Raw genomic sequence first — 15543 nt, 5'->3', positions numbered from 1 at the left:
ATCGAAAGAGGCTGCAGAGGGATGTAGACTCGGCCAGCTCTTTATCATGGGCACAACCCTCCTCACCATCGAGGAAGTCTTCAAGAGGCAGTGCCTCAAGAAGGTGGCATCAATCACGAAGGACCCTCACCATCTGGGACATGCCCTCTTCTTGTTACTCCCATCAGGAAGGAGGTACAGGAGCCTGAAGGCCCACACTCAACGATTTAGGAACAGCTTCTTCCCCTCCACCATCTGATTTCTGAACAGTCCATGAACACTACTTCATTATTCCATTTTTGCACTATTTATTTATTTTGTAATTTATAGTAATTTTATGTCTTTGCTCTGTACTGCTGCCTCAAAACAACAAATTTCACATCATATGTCAGTGATAATAAACCCGATTCTAATTCTGAACTCTTTGCAAGTTTTCAGTCTGATGCTGCCTAGTAGTGTACATCTTTAGCATTATCTACTGCTCCCCTTCCTTTGTCCATCTTGTTCCTCATTGCTAATGCTGCATGCTGGTGCCTCAGACATCTGCCGTGAATGGAAAACAATCACTGGAACGTATCTGTGCAAAAAACATAGAAATATCATAATCAAACTTAATTTTGAAAATGAAAGTGTTTTTATTTTTGAAATATATAAAGCTACCCAAATAAAATTAGTATTTTAGAGCCAGTGAGCCACTAATTCCAAATTGTCACTAATTTTGCTTCAATACACCTTTATAGCTCATTCACAAAAGCATAACATTTTCAGGCTATTCTCCTCTGGTGAATAGTTTGTAAATACCTGAAGTTCTCATCAGATCACTAATTTCCAGAAGCAACATTGGAGCAAATTACAAACTGCAGCCAGTGGAGGAGCAAGAAATTACATACTGTAACTTCTGACTTTCCATATGAGCCTAATGTATAGGGGGCTGTCAGTTTTGTGGTGCAAGGAAGGCAAATGCTACCAGTTTCACACTCATTACAACCAAAAAGTCCACATCGTTAAATAGCGGCACAGCTTCGAGGTCCACTCCTGTTCCATGTTTATACAGGAGATATCTATCAGCTATAACAAGTCATTAATAATGGATTTAGTGACCATTTCATTCATTGAATTTACTGCAATTCTTTAGTTAACATAGGAGCCGTCTAATCTGTCCATTGGTATCTCTAAATTAATTTGAGAATAGTTCCTGGTTCACATAAGCTGCCCATCTCATAATTAAGGAAATACAAATTAAGTCCATTCAATAAAAAGAAAATGCTTGAAATACTCAGCAGGCCAGGCAGTATCTGTGGAGCAAAAACAGGTTAATGTTTCAGGTCAATGACCATTCATCAGAACTGGGAAAAGTTGGAAAACAACATGGGCACATACCACCAGACTTAAGGACAGCTTCTACCCCACTGTGGTAAGACTATTGAACGATCTACCTTGTTGTGACCTTGCACCTTATTGCACTGCACTTCCTCTGTAGCTATGACACTTTACTCTGTACTGTTATTGTTTTTATCTGTACTAACTCAATGTAACCGCACTGTGTAATGAATTGACCTGTACGATCGGTATGCAAGACAAGTTTTTCACTGTACCTCGGTACAAGTGACAATAATAAACCAATTCCAATGTTTAATTTGTGGGGGTGGGGTTGCAGAAGGAATGTTTGTGATCGGGTGGAAACCAAGAGACTGAGTGACTTAAGTGGTGGTAAAGCAGCGGAGAGAAGGTGGTGAAAACTTGTTTATTGCAATTGCTGCAATTTAAACCCCTCAGCTCTGGTATTAGTCTGCTGACTGCATAGCACCCCTTCCAAGACCAATAGATCTGAAATGTCATGCCCAGAACTAAAAGTAGTACTCCAGATGTTTTCCAAACAGATTTTTGTTAACATAATTTCCACCCTTTGCAACCCAGTGCCCTGAGATGAAGAACAATATTTAATTCCACTCTGGATTTCTTGTCCTAAAACTCTGCACTCCCTACTGTTTTTTCTTCCTTCTTTTATGATGCCAAATTCAACCCACCACTTTGACCAAGCTTTTGGTCATCTGCTAAAGATGCTTATTTTGGTTATCTTAATTTTCTTTTGTACCTGTCAGCTAGGTTTTAGCTATTTTTAGATATACTTTGCCTTGTGGATTAACTCCAGTACTCTGCCTGCCTGTTTTTTAATTTGACTTTCAAATCCTTTTGTATCTTAACAAAAGAAGCACTGCTAGCCTCCACTGAGATGAACTCATTGTTGTTGCAAGGTTAAATAGTGGTACAAAGAAACCAGCCATGCCTCCTAGCATTCTGTATATTTGCTGTTGAAATCAGTTTTACTCTCTGCAGGAAGCAGTCGGGGAGACATTGGAAGAATTGTGGATATCGTATAATTTAATAGAGAAGCTTAAAGGAATTCATGCCATGAAGCAGCTACAAGTACTATACATGTCAAACAACCTAGTGAAGGATTGGGGTATGTTCCATGTTTTGTTTTTAAAAAAGAAAAACTTACATTTCTGCAGAGCCTTTTATAACATCAGAACATGCCAAAGCACTTTACCACCAATGAAATATTTTTGAAATATAGTCATCGTTGTAATGCATGATGACCAATTTACATTTAGCATGATCCCACACTAATGGTTGAGGCCAGTATAGCAGCAAAAACTTACCCAATGTCCTTCAAAATAATGTAAGTTAGTCCTTTATGGGAATATTTGCACTTCACTAACCCGGGGCTTGCAAACACTGACAATGCTGTTTTTTTGGCCCTTGAAGCTATGACTTCAGTCCTCCCTACAGAAGTTTCAGGTCTCTGAATTCCCTCCTAGTATCCTGCTGTGTTGGAAACTGGGGTAAAATCTGTTTTTAGTTGCCACTGCTAATCACATTGCAAGACTATCTGTTTTTGGTGTATCTGTCTCTGGGCATTCCATTCTTGTGATTCAGTGGAACTAAATGTGCTGAAGCGAGTCCACCAGTCACCAGTAGTTGTGGAGACCACAGCTGAATTTTTACTCTATAGTGTGTTTTTTAACCCCAAGGAGGTTTAATAATTACACTGGCTTTCTCAGCCCAGCCTTGGGCTTGGTTCAGCCACTTCGATGTGACTCAATTCTTAATCATCTTTAAAAAAAACAAATGCAGGAGCAATTAAATAAAAACATTTACATATAATTACCTAGAAAATAGATCATGGTGATTACAATTTTCTTTCTTGGTCCTCTGTGTATCTGAAGCTTTGGAGCAGGGACAACACCAGATATGTACAGTGAGGTACAATCATATGCAACACCATTTCCTGGAATTTCAGGGGTGTTCATGTGTAGCCTGTGCCATCCACAAGCAATTCATGCAAGAACAGGCATTCTCAGCACCTGCAGAGCTTGCTTTTTATGTGACCTAGAGGGGGTTTACCAGGAGGTTATGGGAACCCAGTTCAAGTTTGTGTCTTTTGAGTAATTTATTTACTTGACTTTCCCAAGGAAGCAACTCCACTGAGTTCATGGGTTTTACCTAGCCCCCATCCACCCACCAATTGTAGCACAGTGATTAAATTGCTTATCTGGCAACAAGAGTCCTGGACCATTGATCCGGAGTCATGAGTTCATTTCCACTATAACAGCTGGGAAATTTAAATTAAACAAGTATATCTTGAATAAAACAAAAATAAAGTACTTTCAGTAACAGTAACCATGAAGCTAATGGTTTGTTGTAAAGATCCATCTAAGTTCAAATCCCACCATAGCAGCTCTGCAATTTAAATTTAGTTAATAATCTAGAATTTAAACAAAAACTAGTCATTAGTAATGATATATAATTTCCACCACTATTCCTGGCTGTATGTGGCAGGACTGTACAGCTGGGCTAATTGGTTTGTTAGGAGATTGCTCAGCTCTTCCCCTTGCATGCTCTTTTTGCTGTTTATCACACGTAGTCCTGTGTTGCAGATTCACCAGATTAGCACTTCAGTTTTATGTATTTTAATCTGGTGCTACTCCTGACATGTTCACAAGATCACAAGACAAAGGAGCAGAAGTAGGCCGCTCAGCCCATCGAGTCTGCTCCGCCACTTCACCATGAGCTAAACTATTCTCCCATCTAGCCCCAATTCCCAGCCTTTTCCCCCATATCCCTTGATACCCTGACTAATTAAATACCTATCACTCTCTTCCTTAAACACCCCCAATGATCGGGCCTCCACAGCTGTATGTGGCAACGAATTCCATAAATCCACAACCCTCTGGCTAAAGAAATTTCTTCTCATCTCTATTTTAAATGGGTACCCTCTTATTCTAAAACTGTGCCCTCTTGTCCTGGACAAGCCACATCTACTCTGTCCAATCCTTCCAACTTTCGAAATGTTTCTATGAGGTCCCTTCTCATTCTTCTATACTCCAATGAATACAGTCCAAGAGCCAACAAATTCTCCTCGTATGTAAGCCCTTGCATTCCAGGAATCATGTTCGTAAACCTTCTCTGAACCCTCTCTAACATCCATACATCGTTTCTAAGATAAGGGGCCCAAAACTGCACACAGTATTCCAAATGAGGTCTCACCAGTGCCCCATAGAGCCTCATCAACACCTCCTTACTTTTATACGTTATACCTCTTGAAATGAATGCCAACACTGCATTTGCTTTCCTTACTGCCGATCCAACCTGGTGGTTAACCTTTAGGGTATCCTGCACGAGGACCTCCAAGTCTCTTTGCACTTCCGAATTTTGAATTTTCTCCCCATCTAGATAATAATCTGCCTGTTTGTACAACCGCACATTTCTCAACATTGTATCTCATCTGCCATTTCCTTGCCCACTCTCCTAAACTGTCCAAGTCTCTCTGCAACCTTTCTGTTTCTTCATCACTCCCTATTCCTCCACCTATCTTGGTGTCATCTGCAAATTTAGCTACAAAACCATTTAATCCATAATCTAAATCATCGATATTCAGTGTAAAAAGAAGCGGCCCCAACACCAACCCCTGCAGAATACCACTAGTAACTGGCAACCAACCAGAGCAGGATCCCTTTATTCCCACCCCTTGCTTTCTGCCTATCAGCCAATGCTCTACCCATTCACAGTTCAATTCCATTCACAAATAAATGAAGCAGTCCTTCCTGCATGCACAAACCTACATTCCAGCATGGACCAGATAAGTGACAAGTAACATTTATGCCAAAGAAATGCAGGCAAGAAGGAATCTATTCACTTACCCTTGACATTTAGTAGCATTACTATCGCAGTGTCCTTCACTATCAACATCCTGGGGCTCAACACTGACCATAAACTCAATGCATCAGCAACATAAATATTCTGGCGACAATAGCAGATCAGAAGCTGGATGTCCTGTTGGGAGTGACTTACCGCACCTACAAGGCACTGGACAGGAATGTGATAGAACACCCTTGTCTAGATGTGGAGCTCCAATAACACTGGAGAAGCTTAAGACCATCCAGGGCATAGCAGCCAACTTGACTTATACCCCACCTACCACCCCAAACATTTAATCCTTCCACGTTAGCTGCAGTGTGTACCATCTACAATATGCACTGCAGTTATTTGCCCAGGCTACATTGTTCCAACATCACCTTCTAAATCTCTACCACCAAGAAACCAAGGGTTTAGGTGCAAGGGAGCACGACCACATACAGGTTTCCTCCAAGTGACATACCATTAAGAGGAGTTGAGTACTAGAGTAAAGATGTTTTGCTAATTATATAATGCCTTGGTGAAAGTGCACTTGGAGTACTGTGTACAGTTTTGGTTTCCTTATCTAAAAAAGCAATATTCTTGCCAGATAGATGTGCAGGGGAGATTCACTAGACTGGTTCCAGGGATGTCGGGTTTGTCATATGAGTTGAGCTTGAACGGCTCTCTGAGGCAGCTCATCGCCACCTTCTCGAGGGCAGCTAAGGATGGGCAATTAAATGCTGGTTCAGCCTGAGAAGCACGTCCCTTGAATAAGTAATAATAAAAAAAGACTAATGTTGACAATCTTGATGACTAGTGGAGCAGGCACCCTACTCCTGCTCCTGTTTAACCACATGTAAGTTCTCCTGATCTCTCTGCTTCTATGCCAGTTTGTATTGGCTCAGGAAACAATCCAGAAGTTAATAACCTCATGGGCCTATTTTGTAATTTACAGCCTATATCCTGATACCGTTTCACCAGAACTTTTACCCTATCCATTACTTGTTTCAGTATGGACCTGATACCTGAACTTACTCCCTCCTTTTCTCTGCTTGTTCCCAGCAGCTGGAGACTCCTCTGCCACTCAATAAGTTCATAGCTGCTCTGATTGTGACCTCAGCTCTGTATTCCTGTGGTAACCTTTCACCCCACCTTTCTTGACAAGAATCTATCTGCCTCTGCCTCCAGAGTCAAAGGATCAAAGACTCTGCTTCCAATGACCTTTGAGGAAGTGTTCAAAGACTTGTGACCCTTTCAAGGAAAAATTTCACTTCATCTGTCTTAAATTATTAAACAGTGTCCCGTAGTTCTAGATTCTGCCACAAAAGGAAGCATCCTCTCCACATCCCTGTGTCAAAACCCCTCAGGATCTCACATGCAGTGTGCAGGAGAGGCATGTTGCTTAATGATGTATCATTAAGCCACTATTCACCCTCTCTGACTGGGACTCCAGCTCCCCCTCACAAGTTACATTGAAGAAATACTAATTCTAGTGGAGGTGCAGGTCACAGCATTTCATTTATTTACAGGATAGCATTTGGTTATCAATTGCCCTCTCTTGCCTCGCCCCCTCCCCTTCACACCCCCGCCGCCCCTCTCTCTCACCCCCTCCTGCCGATCCTCTCTCTCACCCACCTACCCACCCCCCCCCCAGCCCGGCCACCCCCGCTGCTTGACCCACCCTCACTTGACCTCCCCTCCCTCTCTCCCTCTCTTGCACTTGCTTTCTCATAACTCTCTTTATTACTTTCAACATTTAGCTGAGTTTAGCAAGCTGGCCGATCTTCCTAACCTGGTCGACCTCGTATTTGTGGGGAACCCAATAGAAGAGAAGTACTCATCTGAAGGCATCTGGGTGGATGAAGCAACAAAGAGGCTCACACGGCTGAAGAAGCTGGATGGTATGTTAATTTGGCCAATCCATATGTCATTATGGTGTAGGAGGAGGCTATTCTGCCCATCGAGACTATGCCAGCTGTTAGAGCAACTTCATCCCACAACCCTTCCACTTATTTCCTTGTTAGCTATTGTTCCCTGCATGCCTTCTAACAACCCTACCCCAATTCTCCCCTCAGCCACCCACACTGGGGGTAATTGACAGTTGTCAATGGACCTAGCAACCAGCATGTCTTTGGGATGTGGGGGGAAAAAATTGGAGAGCTCAGGGCCTTTACAACTGAAGGCATGACCACTGATAGTGCAGTGAGGGGCTTGTACACAAGCCTAGTATCAGGAAAAGACAGAGATCTTGGAGGAGGTAGGGCTGAAGGAGGTCACTGAAAAAGGAGGGACGAGTTTGTGGAGAGATGTGAAAGCAAGGATTTTAAATCTGAAGATTTGCAGGTCAATGGGCAAATTAGTCTGGATGCAAGGTAGATGCAAGCAGCAAAGCTTTAGCTTGGTTAGTTTATGGCGAATACAAATGGAGGCTGATCAGGAGGAAAGTAACTTGAGAGCTCAGCAAGACTGATCTTAAAGCAATAGATCTTTGAAAGCGATGCAGTGCACACTGCCACACAGTGGTTGAGTCTGCTTTGGTGATCTTCCTTTCTGACAAGCTTGCCTGAATGTAAAGGGTGAGAACTCTCAAACAATCGAGGGTCACACTCAGGATGATGCTTTCCAAAGATCATGAAGGTGGATCTTGATAATCAGCCAGAGCATATCAACATGTAGAGCACTGCACTGTTCAGGTGAGATGTGGCTCACACCTGCTTCACCTCTGCGCCATACAACCTGAGGGCTTCTCAATTCACCAATGGACCGTGTGGCATCCTCGGGCAAAGAGGGAAGGAGGAGTCTGCTTCCTAATCAATTCCTCGTGGTGCTCGGACGTGAAGGGTCTGGTGAGTTCCTGCTCACCAGACCTGGAATATCTAGTGGTGAAGTGCTGCCCATACTACCTGCCACAGGAGTTCGCTTTGGTTATCCTGATGGCAGTCTGCATCCCACCACAGGTGAATGTGAAGCTTGCACTCAATGAACTACAGTGGCATGCAAAAGTTTGGGCACCCCTGGTCAAAATTTCTGTTACTGTGAATAGCTAAGCGAGTAAAAGATGACCTGATTTTCAAAAGGCATGAAGTTAAAGATGACACATTCCTTTAATATTTTAAGCAAGATTACTTTTTTATTTCTATCTTTTACAGTTTCAAAATAACAAAAAAGAAAAAGGGCCCGAAGCAAAAGTTTGGGCACCCTGCATGGTCAGTACTTAGTAACACCCCCTTTGGCAAGTATCACAGCTTGTAAATGCTTTCTGTAGCCAGCTAAGAGTCTTTCAATTCTTGTTTGGGGGATTTTCGCCCATTCTTCCTTGCAAAAGGCTTCTCGTTCTGTGAGATTCTTGGGCCATCTTGCATGCACTGCTCTTTTGAGGTCTATCCACAGATTTTCGATGATGTTTAGGTTGGGGGACTGTGAGGGCCATGGCAAAACCTTCAGCTTGTGCCTCTTGAGGTAGTCCATTGTGGATTTTGAGGTGTGTTTAGGATAGTTATCCTGTTGTAGAAGCCATCCTCTTTTCATCTTCAGCTGTTTTACAGACGGTGTGATGTTTGCTCCAGAATTTGCTGGTATTTAATTGAATTCATTCTTCCCTCTACCAGTGAAATGTTCCCCGTGCCACTGGCTGCAACACAAGCCCAAAGCATGATCGATCCACCCCCGTGCTTAACAGTTGGGGAGGTATTTTCATGAAATTCTGCACCCATTTTTCTCCAAACATACCTTTGCCTATTTTAACTTCATCGGTCCACAGGACTTGTTTCCAAAATGCATCAGGCTTGTTTAGATGTTCCTTTGTAAACTTCTGACACTGAATTTTGTGGTGAGGATGCAGGAAAGTTTGGAGAAAAACGGGCAGTGCCTGTAAGACGGCCCAAGAATCTCACAGAACTAGAAGCCTTTTGCAAGGAAGAATGGGTGAAAATCCCCCAAACAAGAATTGAAAGACTCTTAGCTGGCTACAGAAAGTGTTTACAAGCCGTGATACTTGCCAAAGGGGGTGTTACTAAGTACTGACCATGCAGGGTGCCCAAACTTTTGCTTCGGGCCCTTTTCCTTTTTTGTTATTTTGAAACTGTAAAAGATGGAAATAAAAAAAGTAATTTTGCTTAAAATATTAAAGAAATGTGTCATTTTTAACTTTATACCTTTTGGAAATCAGGTCATCTTTTACTCGCTTAGCTATTCACAGTAACAGAAATTTTGACTAGGGGTATCCAAACTTTTGCATGCCACTGTATACTCTGTGATCAATAGCCTTGAAGCGGTGTTCATCGTAGCCAGGAACTTCAACAAGGCCAACTTCAGGAGTGTGCCACCAAAATATGATCAGTGTGCCTTCTGTCTTACTGGGGCCCAAACACCATTGACCACTGCTACACAACCATGAAAGATGCCTATAACTCCATCCCCTACCCGGATTTTGGAAAATCAGACCACCAGGCTGTGGTCCTTCTCACTGCTTTACAGATGAAACTGAAACATGAGGATCCAACACACAAAGTCATACCGTGCTGGCTTGAGGTAATAGAGGAGCTTCTACACAAATGCTTTGAGTTGGTAGACTGATCCACATTCAAAGACTCAGCGGCCAATCTAAATGAATATGCCACCAGCATCACAGACTTTATCAGCAAGTGTGTAGAGGACTACCTACCAAAGAAGTCAGTCCGAGTGTTCCTCAACCAGAAATCATGGATGAACCAAGAGATCCAGTCCCTACTGAAGTCCAGGTCTGTGGCGTTCAAATCAGGTGATCCTGACCTTTGCTGAACCTTTATAAAGCTATCAGAGGTGCCAAGAGATAATACCAGACCAAACTAGAGTCCTAGACCAGCTGTCAATTGTGGCAAGGTATGCAAGCCTAAACTGGCTACTAAACAAAGTTAGGCAGTATCGCTGGCAACAGCACATCCCTCCCCAGTGAGTTCAATGCATCCTATGCACATTTTGAACAGGTCAATGAAATGACACCACCCGCCTGACAGCCGCCAATGCACCTGTACCCACAGTCAGATGTCAGATCAGTCTTCTGAAGAGTGAACCCACAGAAAATGTCCCTGGAGTGTCCTCAGAACCTGTGTGGACCAGCTTTTCAAAGACATCTTTAACCTCTCCCCACTCCAATCTGAGGTCCACACCTGCTTTAAGGAGACCACAGTCATTCTAGTACTTAAGAGAAACAAGGTAACATGCCTTAATGACTACTGCCCGGTGGCTCTGACATCCACCGTCATGAAGTGCTTTGAGATGGCACACATCAACTTCAACCTCACAGACAACCTCGACCCACTGTAAATCGCCTACCACCGAAACAGGTCCGTGGCAGACATCATCTCTCTAGCCCTAAACTTATCTCTGGAACATCTGGATAATAAAGACACCTATTGTCAGACTCCTATTTGTTGACTATAGCTCCAACTTCAAGACCATAATTCCAAACAAACATCTCCAAACTTCATGATCTAGGACTTGGTAGCCCCCCTCTACAATTGGATCCTTGACCAAAAAACTGCAGTCAGTTAGGATAGGCAGCAACACCACTAAACTGGTGCCCTGCAAGGCTACATCCTCAGCCCTCTACGTTACTCCCTGTACACTCACAACTGTTTGTCCAGATTCAGCTCTAACTCTATCTACAAGTTTGCAGATGACACCACCATAGTGGGCTGGATCTCAAACAATGATGAGTTGGAGTACAGGAGGGAGATAGAGAGCCTAGTAGCATGGTAGTGTGACAACAACCTTTCCCTCAATGTCAGCAAAACAAGAGAGCTGGTCATTGATTTCAGGAAGAGGAGTGGAGCACACACTACTGTCTGTATTAATGGTGCTGAGGTGGAGATGGTTGAGAACATCAAGTTCCTAGATGTAAATACCACCAATAATTCATTCTGGTCCAGCCGTGTAGATGCTATGGCCAAGAAAGCAGATCAGCGCCACTACTTCCTCAGAAGAATAATGAAATTCGGCATGTCCCTGATGACCATTTCTGATTTTACTGATGCACCACAGAAAGCATCTGATCCAAATGCATCATGGCTTGGTATGGCAGCTGCTCTGCCCAAGACTCTAAGAAACTGCAGAGATTTATGGACACAGCCCAGTCGATCACGCAAACCAGCCTCCCCTTCATTGACTCTGTCTACACTTCCCGCTGCCTTGGGAAAGCAGCCAATATAATAAAAGACCCCCCTGCCCACCCTGGACATTCTCTCTTCACCCCCCCCCCCCCCCATCGGTTAAAAGATACAAAAGCTTGAGAACACGTATCACCAGGCTTGAGCACAGCTTCTATCCCAGTTATCAGGCTCTTGAATGGACCCCTTGTACGATAAAGATGAACTCTTGATCTCTTAATGTACCTCCTCATGGCCCTTGCACTTTATCTGTTTACCTGCACTGCACTTTCTCTGTAACTGTAACACTATATTCTCCATTCTGTTTTCTTTCCTCTTGTACTACCTCAATGTACTTATGTGTGGAATGATCTGTCTGGATGGCACACAAACAAAAGCTTTTCACTCTATCATGGTACATGTGCCAGTAGTAAATTAATTACCAATTACCTTTTGTGACGAACAGAGAAGCACTGGAGAAATTGCAGAAATTATTTACAAGTGAGATGTCAGAGCTGAGAGGTTATAATCATCAAAAAAAGATAAAATACGGTGTGTTTCATATCACCGAATAACTGAAGATCTAAGGATGGCCTTATAGAATATCTTGTACCTCACACTCATAATGGAGAGGGAAGCCATCAGATTCATGCCAGTTCACAGGGAATAATCCCATTAGTCTTGTTTCCCCTCTCTTCATTTCTCTTTATCCTTGCAACATATTTTCTCATACATGTCCATCAACTCCTCTTTGATTCTTTTTGTATTTTGCCTACACTAATGAGTGATTTACAGTAGCCAATTAACCTACCAACACATCACTGGCAGGAAACTGAGCACTCAGAGTAAGGCAATTACAATGTGTAAAACACATGTAGACTGCACATGAATAGGAAAGGTTTAGAGGGATATGGGCCAAATGGAGGCAATGGGATTAGCATAGATAGGCGTTTTGATTGGAATGGATGAGTTGAACCAAAGGGCCTGTTTCCATGCTGTATGACTCAATGAATCTAAATCCACTTGATCATGGACAGAGCCTGCAAACTGCCCACAAGCAGTACCCAACATCAGGATTGAACCCGGAGCTGTGAGCCAGCAGCACTAACTACTGCACCATTATGCAGCCCATAGATGTTCTAAAAATTCTGAACAAGTTTGATAAGTTAGAAGGTGTTAGCATAGTTCCATGTGATCCGTAGTTTGAGAAATGGCCCACTTTCCACAATGAGTATGTTTTAAATTGTCTGCAAGGTGTTTCACATAGCTAGACAGGGGGCAAAGTGTCACCCATGGTTTAGTAATGACATTGTCACCTCAGTCAGAAGGCTGTGCATGTAAGTCCCACTTCCAAAGAATTGAACACAGAATTGCCTTCTGTGCAGCCTTGAGTGAGTGTTGCATTGCCAGTGGTTCTGCCTTATGGATGAGTTATTAGCTCAGAAACTCTCAGGTGTATGTAAAGGATAGCATGCCACAACTGGAAGAAGAGCAGAGTTCTGCCCAATATCTTGGCTGATGTTTATTCCTCAAATTACTACATTTGCACATTGCACACAATGTATTTCCTCAGTGCTCTGTTTTTCTGCCATATCCCAAAGACGTGCTGGTTGGTAGGTTCATCAATTACTTGTAAATTAGTGTAGGTAGTTGGCAGGAGAATCAGGGTGGAGTTGGTGGGCATGTGGGAGAGAACGGGTTACTGGAAAATGGGTAGGAGAATGGGACTGATGGGATTGCTCTGAGCGTTGACAGACTCGGGCCAAATGGCCTCCTATGTCCAAGGGATATATGGAATACATAAATATAAAATTAAAGCTATTTATTGCTTAGTCATTTATGTCAATACTGTTTGTGGGACTTTGTACAAATTGGGGATCACGTATGGAAACTAGTAGTTGTACTTGCCACGTCATTACTTCAAAGGTACTAACGTCCTGCATCCTACAGTCATGAAATTTTTTTTAGTGGATCTGTAAGTTTGAGTGAGGAACTGTCAAATGGCAATTTTCTAATGATGTAATCTCTTATAAATTTAGGGGTCCCTGTCATTAAACAGGTGGAAGAAGAGGCCGAGGACTAACTCCCATGTCACCGAGGCTGATGTCTGAAAGACCTTCCTATTGCACTTTCTGTACCCTCCTTGCAACCGAACATTGTCTGAAGATGCTCATAACCCGCAATCTTTGGAACTTTTCCGGCACATTCTTGTCATGTTGCCTTTGTGATTTTTGTTGTGCTTGTTGAAACAGTGAGCTCGTCTGAAACCTACTGACCAACACCAAAAATCTTCAACCACCAACAGGAAAATAATTGCTTGAACTACAGATTTTAAAGTTTTTTTTTAAATGTTTTTTAAATTTTTGTGTGGCAAGTGCATTATCTTACAGATACTGTTTGACAACATGGTAAACAGTTGCTCATTTCTGGTAAAGCACATGAAATTACTTTCTTTAAAACTCTAACATTTGTAATTATAAATGAATATTGATATATTGCTACAAGGTAGACGTGTAGTTATTGAATATGAAGTCATTCTTGGATTAGACCCTACCCTTCTAATGAGATAAAACACCAGCTTTTCTCCATGCTCATTCCATCAAACAGACATACTTTTTAAGTGATATTCTTGTTTTTGTAAAGTGCTTTTATCTGTTTTATACAAAATTATTTATCAGAAGATGATGTACATGTACGCACAATCTTGTGGAAAAATGATTTATTCTGGTAACTATTAAAGATAATTAACTTTCTCATGTCTTTCCTTACGAATGATTTTTCTCCTCCTCAACAATTCTCCAATCCCCCCATCTCCCATTTACTCCTTCTCCCCTACAATTTACCCCAGACCCGTTCGTTACTTTCCTAAAGACTGTCTAAAAATTGGAGTGCATGTATTGTTTTTCAGGTACAACACTGACGTAGTGAAATGTGGCACTTCTAGGCCACTGTGAAGTTTGTCTGGCTTCTATCTCAGGTGGCTGCCAATGACCTCACCTATGTTAACCTGCTATCTATCTCCTATCCCTATATGTATAGTTATGTTTTTAACTTTGCTTGTTCCCAGGATGTGGACATTGCTGGCGACAACAGCATATATTGTCCATCCCCAATATTCTCCAAAACTAGAGTCTGGGCCTGGAGTCACAAATGGGTTAAACCAGGTAAGAATACTGATCTCCTTTCTCATGGGTACTATTACTGATGCTAGGTTTTAAATCTAGGTTTACGTAGTTGCCTGAATTTAAATTCACCAGCTGCTGTGGTGGGATTGGAGCCAATTTCTCAGGCCTCTGGCTACCAGACCAGTAATTTATCTGCCGTGCGATTTTCACATGTGGAACCAGGAGTGGCAGGAGCTAGGGCACCCAGCACCAGTTGGTCGTGTTCCTGGTACTTTTATCACATGCCTCCCTGCCTCAAATTGTCCTACCCAAACTCTTTCCAGGCATACTCACTTTACAGCTAATTAGAAATGAAATAGACTCTTTGTTGATCAGTTGGATTAATCTTGACATGTATTGAAATAACCCATTTTCCTCATCTCTCATATCATTATAGCAAATAAACTACTCATAAAAATTAAAAATAATCTTTTTTCAATATTTTTAACTTTCTACAGATTTAATCTGGAGATTAACCTTCAATTCCTGAAATGACCAGGATAGTCATGGAGAATGGGCCACCCAAATGGTAAACCTGCTCCCTACTCCACCTCCTTCATGTCCCATGAAGATGCAAGAGACTGTAGCTGCTGGAATCTGGAAGAACAATCAACTGGAGGAATCAGTGGGTCAAGCAGCATCTGTGGGAGGAAGGGAATTAATGCAACTGATGCATTATCCTAAAGTCCTGATGCAGGGTTTTGACCCAAAATGCTGACAATCCCTCTCCCCCAAAGATGCTACTTGACCCGCTGAGTTCCTCCAGCAAATAGTTTGTTGTTCCTTTGTGTCCCAGTTGTTCTGCTTGAAGTCTCTTTCCCTCTTCTCCATCAGTCACCAGGTACTTGTACCATGGCCACTGCCAGCAAGGTACAAGATATGATGGACTCCAGTTGATCACACAATGACGTTTGAAATGAAAGTTTGGGCCTCTAATCAGTATATGCCAAACCACACTCAGGCAAACTTTTACTGTTACTATTTGTTGAGATATAATAACATCTGTTCTCCAGATGTATACATTCAGTTGATGATCACAGCTTATAAATGTCTACTTTTCCTAGCCCAACAGCACTGATGTTTGATGATGCTAC

General features: G+C 42.4%; 1 protein-coding gene across 1 annotated transcript in view; it reads left to right on the top strand.

The window, feature by feature from the left end:
* Positions 1-14072, top strand: part of dnal1 (dynein, axonemal, light chain 1) — a 50893-nt gene extending 36821 nt beyond the window's left edge. Inside the window, exons 6-8 of the mRNA XM_052022863.1 lie at positions 2317-2443; positions 6921-7061; positions 13325-14072. Of these exons, the coding sequence (XP_051878823.1) occupies positions 2317-2443; positions 6921-7061; positions 13325-13368 (312 nt within the window). The 3' untranslated portion in view covers positions 13369-14072. The remainder of the gene's footprint in view (positions 1-2316; positions 2444-6920; positions 7062-13324) is intronic.
* Positions 14073-15543: the final 1471 nt, after the last annotated feature.

The sequence above is a fragment of the Pristis pectinata genome, chromosome 1 (genome assembly GCF_009764475.1).
Source record: "Pristis pectinata isolate sPriPec2 chromosome 1, sPriPec2.1.pri, whole genome shotgun sequence".
Classification (NCBI taxonomy): Eukaryota; Metazoa; Chordata; class Chondrichthyes; order Rhinopristiformes; family Pristidae; genus Pristis; species Pristis pectinata.
Note: the sequence above shows the minus strand (reverse complement) of the source record. Positions and strands in the feature narration are given on the sequence as shown.